Raw genomic sequence first — 12,944 nt, 5'->3', positions numbered from 1 at the left:
CAGGCCAGTTGGCAATGTCTGTTACTCAGCATATCATGTAGCCCTATTAGGTGGTATGTAACTGTATAAAGCAATAAAATAAAAATAAATGAATGATGTGTGAGAACAGATCTGTACATAGAAATTCAATACTTTTATTTTACATTCATACACCTATTATACAGTTAGCTTAATGCATTTAAAAAAAAGCCCAATGCCAAAACAAGTCCTGAAGATATACAGCTTGAGCAGTAATGAAGTTTCCGTTTTTCCTCTTTTTTCCATTTTTTGAAATTCGGTGAAAAGCATTTAGAAAACACACGCATACACACACAAAAACAGGGGGCGGGGCCGAGTGTAGCCCTGCAGCTGTACAGGTGTACCGTAGTAGAGCTGGGCTGAATGGACAGGGGTTCAGTCGCCATCGAGAAAGGCACCTCGAATACACAGTGTATATACAGACAAGAGGGGAGGGGACTGGGGGGACTGGGAAAATGGGCAATATTACAACCTGTTACTGTAGCTTCTAGTACGATAATGACAAAACTGTAAACCTTCACTTGCTGATAGAAATAAAAACAAAAATCACTCTCTATACAATTTCTATACAAATACAACTGAAGCAAAATATTATTATCTTAATTATTGGTCGTACCGTAGCAGTACCAGTTTTTTTTTTTTAAATGCATATTTTAATATTTAATTAAAAAAGATTGGTTCTGCCAGCAGAGAGCAATCTCGGGGATATAATTATGCATTATGTCACAATGTTTATGCATCAGCCTGCGTAATGAATGTTTACCAGTAGCGACCTCCTCATGCATGATTTACATTGAGAGAGAGCAGCCGTCATTCTCATATACAAATAATAATAATAAAACCAATTCATATATTAAAACATTACCCCAGATAACATGCTCCTGTGAGGGCTGTACAGGCAGCCCAAAACTGGGACCCAACATTTAACCCAGAGATCAGTCAGTGCGTTTACATTTACTCCAAAATCCAGATAAAAAATCAGATAAATAATCAGATTAATAATGGGATTACTGCAGTTATCTGATAATTCAAGTGGCCAAATCATGTAAACAGCCTACCCTGTTTTCTTAGATCAGAGTAAGAATCTGATAAAGAGAGCTGTGTTTTAGCTCAGAAATGTATGCCCTAACATACATTATGTCCTAACACTTTTGGAGCAATGCTGAAACTGGTGATGTTAAACAATTTTCATCTTCTAGCTAATATAGGATCAAACTGTGGCTTGATGTGTGTTATCTGCAGTCACTGGATTATTAAGTGCATGTAAACACATTGATCTAATTACTGACAAACTCAAAAATATTTATCAATAATTGGATTTAAAAAGTGCTTGTAAACGTGTTGATTAAATGAATCACAAAATCCAGTGTTTTGCAGTAATTAAGTTAGAAGGTTCATGCAAACATTTTGATCGCATTACTGACAAACTCTGATGTTCTGCAGTAATCAGATTATAAAGTTTTAATTGCAAAGCAAAAATCGGATTATTGTTTGACTGATTATAGTTTTCCCATTTATCATCTGATTACCTGAGGCTATGTAAATGCATTGATTAAGATTATTGACAAACTTCAATATTTTGCAGTAATCAGACTGTGTTGCAAAGAAATACTCTCATTATTGTCTGACTCATGTAAACTCTGAGTTTTCCCATTATCTGATCACCAAGTTCATGTAAATGCGTTGATGGGATTACTGACAAACTCAAACTATCTGAAGTAATTGGAATTAATAAAAACGCGTTGACTGGATTACTGACAGTTTACTCACGGATGGGCCCCATTTGGGTTGAACACTGCAAAGGGAGCCTAAACAGGGACCTACATGTGTGAGATTAATGTGGGCTGTAGTGATGGAGCCCATTTGGAAAAACCCAACTAGCTTAATTGGGGCCCATGCCCACCTGGAACCCATATAAGCCTCACATGAGCATGTAAACTGGGGTACAGTCACAGCCAGGATTGCCTTCCACGACTGGGGCCATTATAATAATTCTATAGTGTGGCATACTATATGTGGTACATGTATAAAAAACAAAACAAATTCTATGAACACAATTCAGTTCTTTACACTGCCAAAGAATACCGTTTCCTCAAAATATACCAGCCTTCAATTAAAATTCCCCAATACTTTCAGAAAAGTAACTTTTTCTTTGATATAAAATACTGTATTCTCAAAAACTGGATTTGTAAATGTTTTACATTCCGTCCTCCGTTTTTTTTTTTTCTCAACAAAATAAAGCTTTTTTCTTCTCTGTAACTCGAAGCTTAAAAACACTCAATGTTACTGTATATTCATATTTATACGCAAATATAAACAATAATAAAGTGACAAGAGACCGATTGTGGTTCTATGTTCACATGTAGAGGAAACCCGTAGATCGGCATCAGATGCCTTATAGTTTTTTTTTAGTCTCTTCTTTTCTGATCAACACAGTGTGGCACTACAATTTCGGATGATTGTACGCGTCAGGCTCAGAGAACGGCGTGGTCGGGGCAGGCCCATGCATTTGTTCAGCAAGCCTTGGTCAGGTCGGTGGGCAGGGCTGTGGTGGACATGCGGTATTGGATCTTGGTGTTGGTGATGGCGCCGTGCTTCTGCCGCAGGTGCAGCCGCAGCTGAGACTTGTGTCGAAAGTGCAGGTTGCATTTCTCACACTGCGGAGCAAAAAAATAATTTGGGTTATTTATGGAGTTCAATTCTGGTCCTGGAGCAGCAGATTCCTACACACTATATTAAATTACCAGCTAAACCTCATAATAAACAGGTGTGCTGTATTTATTGGAAAAAGACCATTTTCAGGTCTGTCGCAATAACTATTTTTGTTTGGACAAGATATTTTCCCTGAAATATTTGTGATAAATGAGGATATTGTCTATTTTATGCCACATAAATAATCATAATATAATGGTATAATAAAGCAGTTACACCCATTTCAAAGAGTAATAAATTTGAAATAATAAAGAATATTTAGAAATCAAATGAGTTTATAAAGTTCTGATATAAAGTGCTGTACTCACATGATAGGGCTTCTCTCCTGTGTGTATGCGCAGGTGGCTCTTGAGCGTCTGCAGGTGTCGGAAGCGAGTGCCGCAGATTTCGCAGGGGTATGGCTTCTCTCCGGTGTGGATCAGAACGTGGGCGCGCAGGTGAGCGACCTGCCGGCAAAACATTAAGACCATTTAATTCTCAATCAAAAACCCAAACCACACTGCTGCACCATTCTCACCATCCAACCCGGTTCTGGAGCTGAACGCAGACCTACCTGAACGAAGCGGGCACCGCACGTCTCGCACTTGTATGGCTTTTCTCCAGAGTGGATGCGTGTGTGGGTCTTGAGGTTGGCTGGTCGGTTGAACTGGGCACCGCAGATGTTGCAGCGGTACGGCTTTTCTCCTGCACAGAAAAAATATTATTGAAAATATTGAACACTTTTTATGAATCTCATGATTTTACGTTCATAAAACATTATGAAATAATGAGAGCATAGGGCATTATGGGCTCTATGAACACATTCAAAATGCATTATAATGCATTCATAAATTTGTTAAAAATATTTATTAAAATGAATAACACCTTATGCACTATGCATGCTGGGAATTAGTTTCTTAGTATTGACATATAATATACTATAAACACAGCTAATGATGCATTCTGATGGCTATAATGTGTTATGCATTTTCTTTTAATACTTATGTTCATAATATACAATGTTACGTCTTACAAATTCATTATAATTTGTCTCTTATACATGACATTCATTGCTAGTGTTAAAAATATATATATGTATTTCATTATTAATTAATTAATTAATACCTGTGTGAACTGTTTTATGGCTGGCCAGGTTTCCTTTATAGCGAAATGCTGCTTGGCACCGGTCACATTTGTATGGTTTGTCGCTGTGGACCTGAAGCATGTGGCGTTTTAGAACCTCCTCTTCAGCGAATTTGGAGTCGCATTCGTTACAGAAGTACGTACCGTTTTCTGAAAAATGAATAGATGCACAAAAAAAAAACAAGATACAAAATTAGCATGTCAATTAATGCAGTCAGAACCAATAATAATAATAAATAGAAATACATTATAGTAGATTACAGCAAAAATATGAGTCAACAATTAAGACTTAAAAGGTGGGCAATGTGAAGATATTTTATTGTTTATGATGAATGTATTATTTAAGCATATTGAGGATATCATCATCAGTGCTTTAAGAGCGTTGACCGAACTGTGCATTTCATTACAATCAGTGTAGAAATCCTGTTTATGTGGATGATGTGCAGTAAACACTGGATAAACTCACTGTACAGTGCATGAAAAAAAACTCAAAACTCAAAAATCTGCCAGTGTTCATGCATTTTGATTGCATCTCTAAATATTGTTATAAATATTGTGTATCATGAAAATGTCTTTTAATATTGTGATATAATATAAAACACCATATTGCTCAGCTCTACTCACCGCAGCTGGAGTCGGAGTACTCGGAGTGCAGCTCAGACAGCTCCTCTGTCAGACGTGAGCCGGGGGTGTTGGGGCAGACGTCCGAGTGCTGCGGCGACTGAGAGCCACAGGAACTGCACTTTAAATGGCTCATATAGAGAGACGAGTGTCCATCGCTGTTCCGCTGAGACCCCTCAAGAGTTCTGTGGAACAGGAATGAGCAGGATTTTTGTATTAATTCTAGTTTTTCTTCCTTGTTTTTTAGCCTTTAACTGAAGCAAATGCTGCCGCAAACTGGCATTCTCACTTATTCTCACTCATTTTCACTCTCATTTTTAGGACGTTTGATGAATTTCACACAGCCGCACTAAGAAGGTAAATCCGCACTGTGCTGTAAGAGGATTGGGATGGATGAGGAAAAATTCAATCTGGGTTTTTAGAGGTAGTGGGAGGAGGACTAAGCTGTGAAACACTGGCAGGCTGGTTCTGCACATTATTGCATGGGAAAAAGATGCATAACCGGTTCAGAGCGGCTTCTTTAGCTGTTAATAAATAAAAACACCAAACAAAATGGCTCAGCGCATAGATAGATACTCAGATAATCTAAAAGGCTGTCAGAGTTTGTACATATGCATAGGCCTGTCATGATAACCAGGTTTTGGACAACATATTGTCTCAGAAATTATTGTGATAAATGATATCATTGTCTTTTTTAAACCTTTTCATTTAAGGCAACTGATATAAGGATAATATAAGATCATAAAAATGCACATAATGTACACACAATGCACACTGAACTTGTTTTCATCAACAGGCGTTTGTTGCTTAGGTAACAATATAAAGGTTAATATTGAGTTTAGCAAAAATTATTAAAATCATATTGTAGGAAGTATTGAAGTCAATATTAATTATTGTGACAGGTCTATATATGCACATTTTTCAGTATGATCAGATTAAAGGAAAAAAAATATTTTTTGGACATCTGAATTGTAAACTGTTATTAAAACGTGATTTTGAGGGCACAGCTCACTTCACTAGCTGAATATAGATAAGTCACTTAATTTCTCATGTAATTTGCTAATGGGAAGCTTATTATTCCAAACTCACTTATTCACTTTAATTTACTTTTTAAATATAATAATAAACGTAAGAATATAAGAGTAAAAGTCCGGCAGGTAAGCGCTCACCTGTTGATGATGTTGTTGAGGCGGCTGGCCTGGGGCACAGTGAAGTCGTCGCTGTGGTCGCTCAGCTTGGCGCTGGTGCCCTGCGGTTCTTGGTGGTCGGTTTCGGAGGTTGGGTGAAAGGCGGGCAGTCCTAGCCGCTGGGGCGAGCGCATCTCCGGGTCGTGCGGTCCGCTCTCCTCCTCCTTGGTGGTCTGATTGAGGAAGATAAATTTGTACTTTTTCCAGTTGCGGGCCTTGGGGTCCTGCGTACCTGGCAGAGCGGGTGGCTGTGAGGCCTGCGACAGGGCTGCATTCTTACTGCTGCTGGACTCGGTCGGCGAGTTGGGCTGGCAGTCGGACTTCAGGGGGCTCTGAGGGCTGCTCATCAGGGTCTTGCGCCCGCTGGAGGGCATGCCAATGGAGTAGTGTTGGTGGGTCAGGTCGTCTTCGGCCAGAGGGCCCTGCTCTTTACCCGGCTCCCTCTGCTGCTCCTGTGCCAGCCCTGCAAGCCCGACCATGCCAGCCATGCCGTGCTTTCTGGAGCTCATGCCAATGGACTGTACCAGCCCCTCCAGGCTCTCCCGCTTCATCTCCTCGTTCCTGCCCAGCTCCCGGGCAGAGGAGTAGGGGCCGGCGTGGCACATGCTAGAGGCGGTACTGCGCCCATAGTCTGTCAGCATGGCGCTGCTGGCACCGTCGGCAGGGGGGCAGTGTTTGTGCTGAATGGGTGCTCCTTTGGAGAAGTCAGGGAAAGTGTTCTTGGTATCTGCCAGTTTGCAGAGTGGGAAGTGGAACCCCTGCATGGGGAACTGGCTGTACAGGTGGTACGGGCTGCTGGGGGCATTAACCCCATTGAATATGCCCGCTCCGTATGGCCGCCCTTCTCTGAAGGGTCCTCCTGCTCGCCCTGGCATGTTCTCCACCACCTCGTGAGGTCTGTACCCGTGAACGTCCTGGGATAAGAGCAGGGGGCTGACCAGGAAGTCCTCTCGGGGGAGTTTGATAGAGGAGTCACTGCAGGGAAAATAAATGTATTTACTTTTTGGTAACTTCATCAAAGTTTAATTAAGGCAAATGTTACCGATGGTGATAAATATCACATATTACAGCAGATGGCAAAACTGTTGTAACTTTGTATGGAAGTTAATGGAAAATAAGATTTTTAGAGCATTTGTATTGGTCTATTTATATATCCACACAGTTGTGTTGCTCATTATGTATCTATTAGTAAAAAAAAATAGAATTACAGGAAATAATCAATATGTGGACTTAATTTATGTCAATTTGTTGTCATTTTTATTCATTTTTAGGTTATTAAAAAATTATATTTCATTTCTAAACTTTGAATATTCTTTATAATTAAAAGTTGCATTGTTCTTTAAAAGGGTTTAACTACATTATTAGTTACATTAAGTACATTATACAGTATGATATACAGTATACTATATTCTCATTATCAGTGGTATAAGCTGATCACCCAAACAATACTAGTTATTGTGAGAGGCCCAGTATATTCAGTATACACACATGCATGTACATTTGTTCTGTAATTGTACCTGGACTTAATAAATCTGTGGCAGGTGTCGACGACGTGGTCCATCTGCAGGTAGATAGCTGTGTTCATCACAGCCATAATCAGACTCTCCTTTAGTGTCAGACGAGACGTGTACATGAACTCCAGCAGGATGGCGAAACCCTCGGGGTCGACCTTCGGGTCCAGACTGATCGCGTTCAGGTTGCATTTTAGCGAATCAGTGAATATCGTGTAGAAGAGCCCACTGTGGAGAAAACAGAGAATTACTGATTCTGAACTTTATGCAGTAGAATGAACGAGCTCTTCTAAACAAAAAAAAACATATCAACATATGTCTTAGGGTTTTTTTTTTTATTAACTTGAACACACAAATAAGAAATTATAACAGGAAAGAAAAGAAACTCATTTGGATGACATGGATGCATGTTTTGTCTTTGAAAGGCATCAATGTGCTAAAACTTGTGTATAAAACTTAAATACAGTAAAAATGAAAAAAAAAAGACCAATTCAATTGGAATATCTGTATTTTGCAAATAATAAATCAATAATGGTTCATCAAAAAACAATAAGATATGCACCTGCAGGCCATCAGGACTGTTTTGTGAGCGCGGAATTGCTGTCTGTTGACCAGGATGGTGACGTCTGTGAGGATGTCTCGGCTGCGCAGCCGGTTCAGGTTAAGCAGGACATCGCTGGCGTGGCGCGTGAACTGGATGCAGCTGTCTGCTGCACACGACATTTTGTCAAGATCTGAAAAACAAAGAACGTTGAGGGTGAGTTTCAGTGCAACACTGGTTTAAAGCTCGCTGCATCCTGAAAATACAGTGTCTAATAAAGGAAGTGGGCGGGCTGGGCATTGTTTTTGGCTCAGACCCAGCTTTAACATTTACAGTAGAAAAAATAAAACACTTGTACTATGATTTTTATTAATATTATATATTAAATCATACTTTTTACTGCACTTGTATCACTGTCCACCACTGTGCAGTATTACTGTGCACTGTCTACTATGTGTAATATCAAAACTATTTTATATACTGCATAATTATTATAGGGCACTAAATACATAATAACTGGGAATATGAATGTTTATATATTCACACAGTATATTACAGTATTATAGGCTGTTATATTCAGTACATTTATTGAAAAGGAGAAATCTTTATAATTATGTAAATAAAATATAAATGCTTTAAACTCTCAGTTTTTGGAGTCATATACAGGTTATATTTACGTGTATCACTTTCTTTTTTGAAATGGAATTAATTTAATGTAATACAACAACAGGTTGCTGTACAGTACTACAGTAAACAAACTGAAATCCACTACAATTCCCCCAGTTTGCCAGTAGGCGGCGCTACATGATAAATGTAGAAACAAGCGTTTTACTCCAGTTTTTCAACATTTATGGTATTATATCATTGGAAATTACCAGATATTTAAAAGAAAATATATAATTTATAAGAATGTAACAATTATCATGTTAGAGAATATAGAACAATATATTTAAAACCAAGATGTATAACAGTCACTTTATTCTTTAGAAGATCATTTAAACTTATATACACTTTAGTGTTGTGTTTATTGTAAAAGTGCATTTACTGTTTATATGCTGTGATTAACTTTGATTAGTTTTATTTTATTCTGGTGGGTTATTTGTATCAGTCAGTGGAGACCTGTGTGGTTGCCAGGTCATCACCTCAGCACTGTCCCGTCCGCTCATCAGCACTGCATTCAGCACTTTGGCAGATTGAGTCCGGGAGCGGGTGCGAATAAACTGAGCCGTAAACATTTCTCACATGTTGAACATTTCGTATTCGCTCGCAGCCAGATTCCCTTTCAGAGTGAAGTCACACCGTCAGTGTCCTCTCTCACTAACCTACATTCTGTGCCAGAATGTGTGTGTGTGTGTTTACACTTTCAGAATGAAATCAGCCAGACTTATGACCAGAAATTCCTCAAGCAAGAACTTTGAAAAAAACTTTCAGGGTACCACATTTATTTTCTATACATATAGAATCATATACACATTTCTAAACACCTATATCAACATGCATGAGGGCTGCACAATATATCAATTCAGCATAGTTATCCTGATTTAGGCATGCACAATTGTCACTTAAGGCAAATCTATTTCAATTATTATTTTTTACTGTTTTTTATACTAAATGTTCCAAATTGAATAAATTATAAAATAACATAGGGGTAAATGTATTTTGGAACAATTTTCAAAGAAAAAGTTGCAAATGTTGCAAAACAAAAACATTTATAAATATTTTGTTAACACCACATTTTTAACATCCCAGCAGACACACCAACAAACACTCAACACTTGGAAAAATGTATTTGTTGAAAGTGCTTTTTTACATTACATATCTTCCAAAAGCACATAATGTCAGCCCAGTATTCATTTTACTCCTATCTTAAATACACACAGTGCATTATTATTAAAAATGTATTTTTTTCCTCCCAATATTGTGCAGCCCTAATACAAATACACACAACTGCATGGCTGCACTGCACAATCCTGTCACTGAACCAGAAAGTAACTTTGTCCACTTATTTTTTGCCATTTTATACCTTTACTACTTCCACGTCCACCACAAGATGTCCCTAAACATCTGATAAAACTCACACAGCGCTCCATTCAGTTAACACTGAGCTCTATCTGCAAATGTATCTGAGCAACAGATCACTTATTAGAATAAAATAAGACAATAAAACATCTGCACATCTCAAACTTTACGATTTACTTATCAATGTATCAATTATTAGAATTATTTATTTAGACAACACATTCAATGACAAAAAAATTATATAACTGTAATATAATCAGACTAAATGTCTGCTTGTCACACAAATACTTTAAGCTACACCTACAGTGTAGTTAGTCCTGTATAACTAAATGTAAGTGCAGTATATAAAAGTTTAGGAAAGTGTTTTAACAGCAGTTTTGAAGAATCTGCTGTTACTGATGCATTTGTCAAAATTATCACAATGTCATGTTTACTATGCAATTGTCTTTAAATAACATGATGCAATATCCTTCCTGCCAAATTGACATTCCCTTATCTTATAGAACGAGATAAAAGTTTGCTCTCTATATTTCTTATCTCTACTATGTAAGCTATAGTATAGACGAATATCCAGTATCCAGCTATTAATGATCATGTTTAATGAACTGTCTGTAACCCAACTCTCACACACACTTGTATACACACGCAAGTAAGTTTTTGCACCGTCCAGGAATAGCACACGCACCCCGTACACACACCCACCCATCCCTGTCCTACACTTTTTTGACCCCCTCGCTAAATGCCAAAGTCTAGTGAAGCAGCCTGTCATTCGAGACACCTTTCAGCCACGCGGTGCAAGTATATATAAGTTAGAAAACTAGGAAACAGCTAATGTTGTTCCCACTGGTTGCCGAGGTGTTGCCAAGTGGCTGCTGTGGGGTTGTTCGGTAGTTGCTGTGCTAGCCTATACTTTTGGCAAGCTATTGTAACTGTCTCTCTAAAACAACGCACAAAACATCAAACAAAAATATTAAATAGTGATATGCCTGTTAACCAGATATACCACACATCTGCACATCTTTTTTTTTACTTATTTACGTCTTTCTTCTATTTAACTACTTTTTACTTGATTTCAGTCAAACTTTTTCACGAATAAATGAGAAATGTGTATAGCTATAGGCTTACGTCTGGATGAGTAACTTGTTAACTAGCTAGTTAAAAAAAAAATAATCTGACAACTACAACTACTGATTTTACAGATTAAACAGCATGTAGACAGATTGAAACCAACGTTTAAAAATGTTCTTCGTGGTTCTTTCTGCTGTAATTGTCTAATTTTAGCTCAGCAACCTGAACTTGAACCAGGCTACTAAGTGAAGGAGGGGGCTGTTTTAGCTCGACGCGCAGCCGGGGAGGAGCGCTCTGAGTCCGGCCAACCTCAGCCAGCGCTGCCGCTGCCTCCTCCTCCTCCTAGCAGCGGCAGCAGCGCTTCACCCGCGAATCATCCGCGGATAGCTAATGTAAAACAGATGCACCCCAAAGAAAACAAGATCCCTACGCCAAGTAAGTTAGACGTGGAAAAAAGTGCAGCACGTACACAGCACGTACAAAAACAAGCCCACAGAATCATAAACACGGATTAAAATCACAATATTAATAATCCTAAAAAAAGACCTTAACGCTAAAATGATTTATTTTACAAAGTTAGACGCTTTTTAACTTTATATCTTACACTGTCAGAAAATACAAGAAAGTACTGTACAAGTAGCTTCTTGTTTATTTTTGTTCAACAGAAAGCACGAAAAGTACAATGTACCTTTTAGAAAGGAACAACTTGTTCCCCCAGGTGCAACTGTGTCCCTTTAGAGTAGTTAAAACACCTGTATACTATAACTATATTTATCCCATAACTAAAGGTACTGAAGACAGAGACAAGGTAAATATATGTCCATATATACCTTAAGTATATCACCACCCCAAGCTCTCATTTTTTAGTATAGTGATCTTTTTCCAAATCCAAACTTTCCTGCACTTCATCCAATTCAACAGGACTCTGCAATGCACGACTACAGCCAAATGCTCATGAAAGCAGGCAGACGGTGTCGTGGTCTCACGATACATTTAAAACAGTGTTATATTGCTTAAACCTCTAGCAGCACCCTAATTTGGGTTTTTTTGTTTGTTTTTATTGTTATTCTTGTTTTTGTCCCCCATCAAGAAAACACACACACACAAACACTTAAGCACGTCTAGCACACACAGCTGGAGCTCACTCGCTTGCTCGCACGCGCTAATGCTAAGTAAGTTGCAAGCAAGCAATCGAGCGACGAGCGCGCTAGCTACCAAAAGCAAGCACGCGAGCGAGCACGCACGCAGTGCCCCAAAACTCATGCCCCACACATGGGCATATGGGCTCCACACATGCACACGCACTCTGCCAGCCTGCCGGCCAGTCAAGGGTGCGATTCACTGGATCTGGATCTGACAGCAACTCAACCAACCATTCCGGCATTGGTTTCTTCTGGCAAAACATTAGAAACACCCCACCAGAGAGCACCCAACCCCATGCTCTCTTTTTATATCTGCCTCAACATGAAAGTAGACACTTTCCTTAAAAGCACGCAAGCATAAGCACGTTTTAAATTCTAACCACAAAGCACGCACCCAAACCCCCCAAAACAGTGTTCTCTAAAACCCCTGGATGGTTTATACCTGCTACAGCATTAAATAGTCCCATCATTACGCGAGCATATGGCATGCACCCCAAAACAGAGTGCACTTTATCTGCCACAACATGAAAGTAGCCCCTTCTGTACAATACATCCTCCAAAAAGACGCTAATAGGCGTAATTCCAACAACATAACGAACACTCACACACTAAACATAAATCCACTGAACAGTGTGCACTTAACCACTGCACTATCGCTGCCACATTAAACTCCCTTCTTCACGCGCGCATAGGCTACAACACGTATTCAAAAAAGACGCTGAAAGGCGCAATTTCAATCACACGCACACAACCATAAAGCCCCCTAAACAGTGTGCACAATCCCTCGGACACAATCTCTCTCTCTGCCACAACATTAAACTTGTAGTTCCTTCTCAGAAGCACGCACGCTAACATTTGACATGTTTTTAAAAACACGATAAATACGCTATTCCGTTAAATAAAGCGACTATACGCGCGAGCGCGTCTCAGCAGCAGCAGCACCCGCACCCAGCCCAGATTATTCTGAAGCAAAAACAGAAGAATCTGATTCCCCCAAAAAATA

At 39.1% G+C, this 12,944-nt stretch overlaps 1 protein-coding gene across 4 annotated transcripts in view; it reads right to left on the bottom strand.

Annotated features, from left to right (window-relative positions):
* Nucleotides 1-666: 666 nt before the first annotated feature.
* bcl6aa (BCL6A transcription repressor a) overlaps nucleotides 667-12,944 on the bottom strand; it is a 50,122-nt gene continuing 37,844 nt past the window's right edge. For 2 of the 4 annotated variants that reach the window (XM_007253672.3, XM_007253673.3), the window contains 8 exons: nucleotides 7,734-7,905; nucleotides 7,178-7,399; nucleotides 5,643-6,635; nucleotides 4,477-4,658; nucleotides 3,835-4,002; nucleotides 3,284-3,414; nucleotides 3,039-3,176; nucleotides 667-2,675 (listed from right to left, as the gene is read on the bottom strand). In XM_007253672.3, coding sequence (XP_007253734.3) covers nucleotides 2,532-2,675; nucleotides 3,039-3,176; nucleotides 3,284-3,414; nucleotides 3,835-4,002; nucleotides 4,477-4,658; nucleotides 5,643-6,635; nucleotides 7,178-7,399; nucleotides 7,734-7,905 — 2,150 coding nt within the window. In that variant the 3' untranslated portion in view covers nucleotides 667-2,531. Of the gene's footprint in view, nucleotides 2,676-3,038; nucleotides 3,177-3,283; nucleotides 3,415-3,834; nucleotides 4,003-4,476; nucleotides 4,659-5,642; nucleotides 6,636-7,177; nucleotides 7,400-7,733; nucleotides 7,906-8,831; nucleotides 12,906-12,944 lie in introns of those variants that run through there. The other 2 variants (XM_015606979.3, XM_007253674.4) reach the window with 2 other exon arrangements.

This window comes from Astyanax mexicanus, chromosome 5 (genome assembly GCF_023375975.1).
Source record: "Astyanax mexicanus isolate ESR-SI-001 chromosome 5, AstMex3_surface, whole genome shotgun sequence".
NCBI classification, from domain to species: Eukaryota; Metazoa; Chordata; class Actinopteri; order Characiformes; family Acestrorhamphidae; genus Astyanax; species Astyanax mexicanus.
Note: the sequence above shows the minus strand (reverse complement) of the source record. Positions and strands in the feature narration are given on the sequence as shown.